Here is a 10,571-nt window from a genome sequence, read left to right as displayed (position 1 = left end):
AACTCGCTCCGAGCCGAGTCAGTGTTGGGGTTGGTTGATCGCCCAAAAAAAATCATGCCTTTATTGATGATTTGGGATTTCATCTCATGATATGAAATCATGAGATGAAATTGCATGTCCAAACGCCTACTTAATTGTGTTCTTCTACTAATGCACAATTAACCACATTGATAACATCTTAATTACTCCTCTAGTTCTATTCCTTTATTCCATGGTGAAGATAGGTCAAAATGACACATTTTAAGGGTCTGTTTGGAAAGCCACATGGTAATTGAAATTGGTGTAATTACTAGGGTAGTAATTACACAGCCTAGTAATTACACAGTATAGTAATTACGACGATCTGTTTGTTTGTCACGACGTAATTACAGTGTAATTACATGCATACTACAAGTGTAATTACACAGTTAAACAACATTTTAAACAAAGTAATTATCAAAACTTAAAAGTTAATATGATAAATATATGTCTATAAATGATCTTTCTATAAGTATAAATGGTGTTAGATTTGGTATTTAAGATATATTTTTTTTTCTTGAAAATACATTAATTGGTAATCATATAAATTATAACTAATCTATCACTTCTAATTAACTAAAACATGAATAACATGCAATGTGAAATAACAAGTCAATACTACGAAAGCAAGTAAATTGGAACCATAAATATGACATAATTTCAAGATCCAAAAAAAAATAAAAAAAAATTAACATATGTCAAATTCCAACATAATGTCAAATAAGTTCCAATATAACTTAAGTAAATATAATTCAAAAGAAATGGAAAACATAATAAGTTTATAACCTCATTATGTTACGAAATTCCATTTTAATGACGTCACTCATTATATGCGAACTTTGTTAATTACTCATTATTTCTAATATTAGGAGGTGTAGTTTTAAAAACTAGAATAATAACACAGTTACACTAAATGAAGAAAATAAAATAAATAAGAAATATAAAAATACTTGCAATTACAAGAAGTAAAGGTAGAGAAATAAACGATAAATAATGTGAAAAAGAAAAATATATTTTAAAATTAAATAGAAATTAAAAAGTAAAAATAAAAAAGAAATTAGAATAATAGAAATAAAAAATTATAAAGAAAACAGATTAAAATAAAAAACAAAAAAGGAAAGAAATTAAAAGTAACCTTGTAATTACACAGTGTAATTACCACCAATTCTCACCTGCCCCTTGAGAATTGGAGAGTGTCATTACACCCCTCCAATTACACTCAATTCTATGCTGACCAAGTAATTACTTGGCCAGACAAACATGTCAAATTGTGTAATTATACCCAATTACACACAAATCCAATTCCTAGGTGGCTTTCCAAACAGGCTCTAAATTTTCTTTTGTCATATATATGACATTTCTCTTCGAAGATGGGTAAAATTTAAAACACGAGATCTTCATAAAATCATTTTCTTATACTCTAATCACAATTTAGCCAATCTAAATATTAGCAAAATAACAAAGTGAAAAAATAAAAAATAAAAGTTAACCTAAGCATGACAGCAAAGGTTGCAATGCAAGACAAGGCGAGTTAAATCTCATGTGGGGAAAAACCTTGCCTTCAGCTCCCCGCCCCGCCACGTTTTTCATCGATATTAACTTCACAGAAGGCTAAATAGAAACGTGAATATAAGTCTTACATGAAAAGCATTTGGAAATGTTCGATATACTGTCAATTTCAAAATGCAGTCAAATAAAAGTCGAGCTTTATAAAAGCTGCCATAAGGTTCTCCTTGTACAAACAAGTGCACATTTGGGAATGACATAAACTAAACATAGTTCCACCAAGACTCAACACTGATATATTAACATATTGAAAACATCAGAAGAAACACAAACACGCTAAGAACATTAAAAGAAACACAAACGAATATCTAACGGTTCTGACAGCAGCTTTTACCCCACAACCTCCTTACGCTTTGGCCTGACGATAAGAAACTCCAAATGATAACCTATATCTTCCGACACCTTGGCTTGAAAAATGTTGTCCACGCCGTTTTTGACAGAAAAGGTAATATAGAAAATAAAAGCACGGCAACCACCTCCATTGACCTTCAAAATCTCATCAACCACATAGCTGGTGCCCTAGACATCAGTAGAGATAACTTTAATTTCTTTGTTAGTAGAAGAAAATGGACAAACTGGCAAGACTAGAAAGAGCATTTAAAGTATACATTACTATCATTGTATAGCTTAAGTGCCCTTCCAGCATAATCCTTCAACTTGTTCACATTCTTTGGACAATCCAAGTAGTATGGCAGGGGGAAGACAATCGTCATCCAACACCGTCCAGGAAAATCTTCGATATCAAATCCCTACCAAAGTACAACAAAGCCAATAAGAGACAAATATCACCTAGAGCAACCAATTTGATATCTAACCAGTTAACCTTCAAAAAAATTGCAGAATCTATATCAGATGAGCATCCAAAAATTTATTGGCTTGTGCGTACCACATAACAGTGTTTCAATGCAGCCGCTGAAAACCAAGTAAAAGCTATAAATATTTATTCTTATTCCTTTATTTGGACAAGTAAATTTTCATGGTTTCTAACCCTACTTCCTTAATAACAGACAGAAATAGCCAGAGGTCGTGCACAGAATCCATTTTGTGCCATGATTCTGCCATTAATTTGAAATGTGCATAATCAATGCTAAACTCAGTAAATCCCTCATCTTTGAGGTAGGCTTCGCTTTGTCATTTAAATATAACCCTAAGCACCATTTGTCAGGCTAATAAAGGCTGGAGGAAACTTGGAGATCTTCTGTTACGGCTGTGCATTGAATGACGTTTGACCGGTGAGTTGGTACGCTCCTCCGAATGGGTTACCAAATTACTTATCCGGAGCTTCGTATGCTTTCCCATAAGCCCTCGTTCGTTGAATTGGATTTGACCTGTCGCCTTCGCCATGTGCCATCCTTTGATGCGTCCACTTGGTGTCGCCGGATGGTTTTGACAAAAAATAAAAATTAAAAAACACAAATATGAGGAGGGGCCATAAATTAAATAGCAATGCGTTTGAAGGACAATTCGTGCAAAAACTATCATATATATTACTATTATATATAAGAGCAAATGTGGGGACTTTTGTAGTCCTCACAATAATTTCCCAATTTTTTAAAAACTTTTTAATTAATTACTTTTAGGTCCTAATCTTATTTATTTAAATCAATTTTTTTTGTTTTTTGTTTTTAAGGTCTACTTTTCAAAAGCTATCGAACCTGGGGACTTTTGTAGTCCTCACAATAATTTTCAAATTTTTTTAAAACTTTTTCATTAATTACTTTTAGGTCCTAATCTTATTTATTCAAGTCAATTTTTTTTATTTTTTGTTTTTAAGGTCTACTTTTGAAAAACTATTGAACCTCCTACCTCATTTTTCATGCTCTTTGGTTTTTTGGTTGGTGCTCGATATCTGCATTTGAGCCCAATTAATCCAGATAATTCGCACTGTATCGCGCCTATTCGGGGAGAGCGCTTCCACCGAAGATTTTTTCCATATCCATGTTCGAACCGAGAAGAGCAGTTCCATCCGCTGCACAAGTTAAATTATGTATTTGTCTTAAAAGTTCATTAACTATGTATAGATTATTTATTTAGAACTAAATAACTTCAGAAAATTAGGATACATAAGTTATAAATGTCAAATTCTGGCTCCACATTTGATTTGAAGTAAATAATTTCATCGAAGTTAAAATATTAAAGGAGTGGGATGAAAATTTTGCTTTCATATAACTACCCACTTGTGGGACTACAATGGGTATATGGTTGTTGTTATTGTTGTTGTTGTACACTTGTACTAACACAAATTATATTTCTTTAGTTAAAATATCTACTTTTATATTAGCCCGGGCCTCACATAATATATATATATATATATATACATTAAAGGGCTAGACTAGAAATTTCGTTGCCAGTTTCCAACTGTAGGGTTGGGTTTTCTTTCTCTCTTTCATGATGAATTGTTGTTCGTCCCCACCGCAAAAGAAACCTAAAATCAATGAAGAGACAAGTTCCAGTGCTGAAACCACGATTTTCCCTGTTGATGAAGATGATGATTTTGATGATGATACATCCAGTCCAATAACACCTGATACTTACGATTCTGAGGAAGATTATTGTCCAGATTACCCTAACGGGAAAATGGATAAAGCTCTTTGGGACAAGTACTACAAACAGGTTGAGGAGAGCGAGGTAAATTTTTGAAATTGCTCTGTTTCTATCCTTGTTACATTTTGTTGTTATTATTCCCTCCGTCTCAATATATGTGATATATAGTTTGACTCAGCACGTAGTTTAAGAAATAAAGGAAAACTTTTGAATTTTGTGTTCACAGATCATTTCGTTAAGCATAAAATGTAAAATTTAAAGTTTAATTGTTGATAAATGAGTAAATGTATCATTCTTTTTGGACAGACTAAAATGGAAAGTGTATCACATAAATTGGGACAGAGTGAGTACAACGTTTGTATTGTATCATTCTTGGATTAACCTACCAGAAAAGTATGACATAGAGCGGATTAGTATTAGATAATATAAGTAAAGCTGATTTTGCATTAACCCACCCATGATTAGTTGGTTAGTTGAATTCTTGGCCAAAATTAAGCCTAGTTTTAACTTTGTTTGAGCACCATTTGTCCTCTAAGTTTTGAGAATCATAGAGTAATATAATATAGCTTTATTAAAGAGAAGATGTCTTCAAAATTTGTACTTTTATGTAACGGAATCATAGTAGAAAACTTAGACCAGTTTGTGGATTTCACTAAGTTGCACAGACTCTACACTTTTGCTGCCGCACCCGTCTCGACACGGTGTGGGTGCAGGATAAAGCATATTTAAGACCTGGGAAATGGCATACCTTCAATATTATAGTCCTTTTTGTCTCACCACTGCTTCATGTTTCATACCAAACAGAGAGAAATAAGAATTCAAGGGGTTGTGTACTTCTAGTAGACAATACGGTAAACCAACTTTGGTAGACGATCTGTAAGGAGAATTGGTGGAAGGCCTTGAATGACTTTCTTTTTTTATTTTTATAATTTTGCATTTTCTTAGCCGAATCCCCACACCTGTATTAATACCTGGATCTGCACCCCCGAATCTTAAAATTTAGATGTTGTCGAATACGACACTCGGATCCGTACCTGTATCGGATACCCGCAACCGGGTCCGAGCAACTTAGGGATTTCATAGGTGTTTTGGGTTCTGTAACTTGTTTTTCTTTGTGCTCCTTTAATGAAGTTTATTTACCTTATCAAATAAGTTATTGCTGACACATCAAAGAAACCCTTCAAACCGTAGAAATATAGGAAGCCAAATGAGGGAGATTTTAGTGTGTATCAAGTATAAAGTTAGCCACAATATTGCGGCAAAACAAGTTTAAGTTCCAACGTCCAACTACTATTATATTATGCAATGGTCAGTATCACATCAAATAATTAGAGTTTCATATTTGATCTATGAAGATGCCAAGTTTTCTTTTTACCGCTGTAACAACGTTTCTAAGTAAGACATAAGTCCTAAGTTGCTCGGACTCGGGTGCGGGTATCCGATTTGGGTACAGATCGGAGTGTCGGATTAGGCAAAATCTAAATTTTAAGATTCGGGAGTGCGAATCCAGGTATGGATACGGATGTGGGGATTCGGCTAATTACTCTCAAAATTATAAAAATAGAGCTGTAAAAAACATGACCCATTGAATTCTTGGTTTCTATCTGTTTGGCCTGAAACATGAAGCAACGAATATGAGACAAAAAGGCTATACTATTGAGGGTATGCCATTACCCATGTCTTAAATTTGTTTTATCATTCAGTTTGAGAAATCAAAATCTCAATTTTCCCCCTAAATTTGTCCATGGCCTCCGGTCAAAGTATCCGAAGTTGGTTTACCGTATTCAAGATGTATCTCGTGTCGAGACGGGTGCAGCATCAAAAACGAAGAGTCCGCGCAACTTAGGACATAAGAATTAAAAAAAAGGTTTCAAAGTCAGATTCAAAAAAAAAAAAAAAAAAACTTTCATAGTAAGCTGCATTGGCGACTTTCTTTTTATCTTGTCATGAGTAGCATGTGTTTTGTTAAGTTTTTTTCAAAGGTTTTAGCCACGTTTTGTTAGTTGGATTAAAGCTGCTCAAGTTTTGCAAACTGAAATGGTGTTTTAGGGTTATATTTAAATGACAAAGTGAAGCCTAGCTCAAAGATGAGGGATTTACTGAGTTTAGCATTGATTATGCACATATCAAATTAATGGCAAAATCATGGCACAAGATGGATTCTGTGCACGACCTTTGGCTATTTCTCTCTGTTATTAAGGAAGTAGGGTTAGAAACCATGAAAATTTACTTGTCCAAACAAAGGAATAAGAATAAGTATTTACAGCTTTTACTTGGTTTAATTCAGCGGCTGCATTGAAACACTGTTATGTGGTACCCACAAGCCAATAAATTTTTGGATGCTCGTCTGATATAGATTCTGCAATTTTTTTGAAGGTTAACTGGTTAGATATCAAATTGGTTGCTCTAGGTGATATTTGTCTCTTGTTGGCTTCGTTGTACTTTGGTAGGGATTTGATATCGAAGATTTTCCTGGACGGTGTTGGATGACGACTGTCTTCCCCCTGCCATACTACTTGGATTGTCCAAAGAATGTGAACAAGTTGAAGGATTATGCTGGACGGGCACTTAAGCTATACAATGATAGTAATGTATACTTTAAATGCTCTTACTAGTCTTGCCAGTTTGTCCATTTTCTTCTACTAACAAAGAAATTAAAGTTATCTCTACTGATGTTTAGGGCACCAGCTATGTGGTTGATGAGATTTTGAAGGTCAATGGAGGTGGTTGCCGTGCTTTTATTTTCTATATTACCTTTTCTGTCAAAAACGGCGTGGACAACATTTTTCAAGCAAAGGTGTCGGAAGATATAGGTTATCATTTGGAGTTTCCTATCGTCAGGCCAAAGCGTAAGGTTGTTGTGGGGTAAAAGCTGCTGTCAGAACCGTTAGTTTTGTGTTTCTTTTAATGTTCTTAGCGTGTTTGTGTTAAAGCAAGTTATTTGACTGCATTTTGAAATTGACAGTGTATCGAACATTTCCAAATGCATTATTTTCTATATACTCTAACCAAGAATGGGATAGGTGACGATGTTAAGGAGAATTATGTTGTGGGACTATTTGCTTAGTTTCTCAAACTAGATACAACATAATATAAATTGTATATTCTCAAAACAATTTCTGATAAATATTACACAGGTTAATTTTGTTGATTATACTTTCTTGCAATAGGTTATTAACTTATTCCAGCAAAAGCTCGTCTCTCACAAAGATTAACCTTTGGCGACATGTCATTGTTGCTGATTAGATTTTATTTGTCGGAAATCTTTCGTTATAACAGTGTGTCAAAAATCATGACGTATTTGCCATAAAAGTTAATCATTAACAACGGAAAAGGGCTAAAATTACCCCTGAACTTTCGGAAATAGTTTATTTATACCTTCGTTATACTATTAGGCTAATTGTGTCCTTACCATTATACTATGAGTCAAATATACCCCTGAACTTTTGGAAATATTTTATTTATACCCTTCGTTATACTATTGGGCCAATTGTGCCCTTACCATTATACTATGGGCCAAATTTGCCCTTTAGTTACACGGTCTGCCACGTGTCACAATCACAATGGCCCAACCCATTTCCCTCTATAATTACCCCCAATCACCAGATCCGACTCGTCATTTTATTCCACCCAACCCGTTTTGTTTATTTCAAACCCAAATAAAGTACTCGTACCCGTTTTGTTTATTTCATTACATGCTTCGTTTCATTACATTTTGGATTTTCATTTTGTAAACTACCATGTTTTACAGAAACGAAACCTGTAATGAAATAAACAAGATGGGTTTGAAATAAACAAAACGGTACTGGTACTTTATTTGGGTTTGAAATAAACAAAACGGGTTGTGTGAAATAAAATGACGGGGCGGATCCGGTGATTAGGGGTAATTATAGGGGGAAATGGGTTGGGTCATTGTGATTGTGACACGTGGCAGACCGTGTAACTTAAGGGCAAATTTGGCCCATAGTATATTGGTAAGGACACAATTGGCCCAATAGTATAACTAAGGGTATAAATTGTAACACCTCGTAACTTCGGACGAAAGTTTGACTCATAAGATGATAATATAATGGAACCAATATGAGGATTATAGGAAGTGTTTTGAAAACCAATTAAGTCATAAGAAATGTCTTTGGGCAAAGCAAAGTTGAAAACCACTCTACGGAGCATGTTTGCAAGAGAGTTTATAGAAGGTCATACTTCCAACGATTATAACCCCATTATTAATTTGGAATTTGGGAAAACATCCTTGATTAAAGTTGTAGCCCTTTGAAATAGCTTTCCAACGGTATATTATGGAGGTCAAACGGACATCTTTGCAAAGAGTTATGCCCATTTTACTGAAGCCTGTCTTCGCTGGAAAATGGGTGACTTCGACGGGAAGATCGACGTTTCGTCGATCTGATCGACGGTTCGTCCTTTGAACCGTCGATTGTGCATTGTTCACTGGAAATTTGACCAATTCGACGGAGCAGATCGACGCTCCGTCGATCTGATCGACGCTCCGTCGATCTGATCGACGGTTCGTCCTTTGAACCGTCGATTGTGCATTGTTCACTGGAAATTTGACCAATTCGACGGAGCAGATCGACGCTCCGTCGTTTGGTCCGTTAAGTACGTTTTCGGGTCAAAAGTCGGGTTTACGCGTTTTAAGCTATATTTAGGACTTGGGGTTATTTCCCCAGCCTCCCCATTCACGAAAATACTCTCTAAACTCATAGAGAACAAGTCCCAAATCTCAAGATCTTCCAAGGTAAGTTTCTATCATGATTCTAGATTGAATCCAAGTCCCTAATCCCGTTCTAACTTGAGTAAACCCTTCTAATCTATAGAGTTATGATTGGAACATTATAGTTGGAGGTGAAAACCCTAGAACCCGAACTCAAGAGGATTGGACTTCGAAAAGGTAATGTTTCTACTCTCTGAACATTTATAGTTGTGAATTGATGAGTTCTTGGGAGAATAGTAAATGGGTTTGATAAAGAGGATTATATGAACAATGCTAGAGTTTTGGATTGTTGACTTGGGATTGTTGTATTCATATGGGTGATGAAGGATGATGTTAGTTACATCTAATTAAGATTGTAGAATCACCTAGAAGTAATAGAATGGGAATTGGGTGAAGAAATCACCATTAATGAAGGTTGTGGAGCTTCATGCCCACCAAGTGTTTGATAAAATGCTTAGATGAACAAAATATGGATATGATTGCTAATATAGAATCCCTATGACTTGTATTGCTATAGATTGAAGTTGAAGGGGTTGAAGTACATTGTGATACGCTCAAAGGCGGAGGTTAAGGTAAGTAGAACTTCCATCCACATGTGGGAATCTCTACATTCTTCCCCATGATCCGTTTCGTAAAATCCATGAAGTTCAAATCCTAGGGCATTAAACCTAAATATTGGTAGCCCGTAATTATGTATTTATGTACATGAAGTTTGTATCCTTATTCGTTATTGTATTCCTAATCTTCCATTACGGTTATTAGGAATCCTAGCTAAATCCGTGAATCATGAATTCTTCCTCATGCGTTCTCATTATGTTTATATGAAACTTTATGATTTCATCTAGCAAGTTACAAGCATGTTTTCAAGACAAGTATATATATATATATATGATTTCGAACTATTGTTATTACTCATGAACGAAAAACATGTTTTTGCAAGATTATGACAAGTTATTTTATGAAACCATGTACAAGCAAGTTATGATTCATGATATACCATGGGCAGCAAGTGCCACTATTTTCATGTTCATGTTTTGGGAGTTGCATTAATTACCGAGGAGGGCTTCAGATAGCCTGAAACTACGTAGCCACCGTAGGATGAGGATCGCTCCACCCATGTCCCGGACGATCTCTCATAATGACTGGATCCTTTCATATTTTATTAAATCTCATGTTCCCTGGCAAGGACTGAGTGTTCTGCTGGCGGGACGCAAGCACCAGACCATGGATCGGTTATAAGTTATTGCTCTCCCTACTTATGATATATTTACCGTGTTTTTATATGTATATGTATGCACTCATGTTCATGTCCAGGTTTGCAGTTTCAGTTCTCATCATGTTATTCCATGTCCCGTGTTATTTCTTTCAGTTGCTATACATACCAGTACATTCAATGTGCTGACGTCCCCTTTTTATTGCCCGGGGGCCTGCATTTCACGATGCAGGTACGAACTTACAGGACGACGCCTCTGCTCATTAGGATCTGCACGTATCAGCTTATTGGTGAGCCCCATCTCATTCGGGGTTTAGTTAATTTTTGTTTATGATTAGTTATGCATCTGAGGTATGTTGGGGGCCTTGTCCCAGTAAGTATGTTTTCCAGACAGACTCATGATAGAGGTTTCATAGACTAGACAAGTCAGTTATGTCATGTCAAACATTTGGAGTCGTATAACCATTTTGGTTCACGTTATATTCCGCTTATGTTATGTAT

General features: G+C 35.4%; 1 protein-coding gene and 1 long non-coding RNA gene across 2 annotated transcripts; one reads left to right on the top strand and one right to left on the bottom strand.

Annotated features, from left to right (window-relative positions):
• Positions 1 to 1,661: 1,661 nt before the first annotated feature.
• On the bottom strand, positions 1,662 to 2,746 carry LOC132618718 (uncharacterized). The gene is made up of 2 exons (XR_009574276.1): positions 2,193 to 2,746; positions 1,662 to 2,103 (listed from the first exon to the last, which is right to left on the bottom strand). It is a non-coding gene; the product is annotated as an uncharacterized LOC132618718 (long non-coding RNA).
• Positions 2,747 to 3,923: 1,177 nt separating this feature from the next.
• LOC132618935 (uncharacterized) lies at positions 3,924 to 7,170 on the top strand. Its single transcript, XM_060333921.1, has 3 exons — positions 3,924 to 4,212; positions 6,579 to 6,719; positions 6,809 to 7,170. Exons 1-3 carry the CDS (start codon positions 3,973 to 3,975, stop codon positions 6,995 to 6,997), a joined length of 570 nt encoding a protein of 189 aa, XP_060189904.1. The 5' UTR covers positions 3,924 to 3,972; the 3' UTR covers positions 6,998 to 7,170.
• Positions 7,171 to 10,571: the final 3,401 nt, after the last annotated feature.

Source organism: Lycium barbarum, chromosome 11, assembly GCF_019175385.1.
Source record: "Lycium barbarum isolate Lr01 chromosome 11, ASM1917538v2, whole genome shotgun sequence".
Classification (NCBI taxonomy): domain Eukaryota; kingdom Viridiplantae; phylum Streptophyta; class Magnoliopsida; order Solanales; family Solanaceae; genus Lycium; species Lycium barbarum.
Note: the sequence above shows the minus strand (reverse complement) of the source record. Positions and strands in the feature narration are given on the sequence as shown.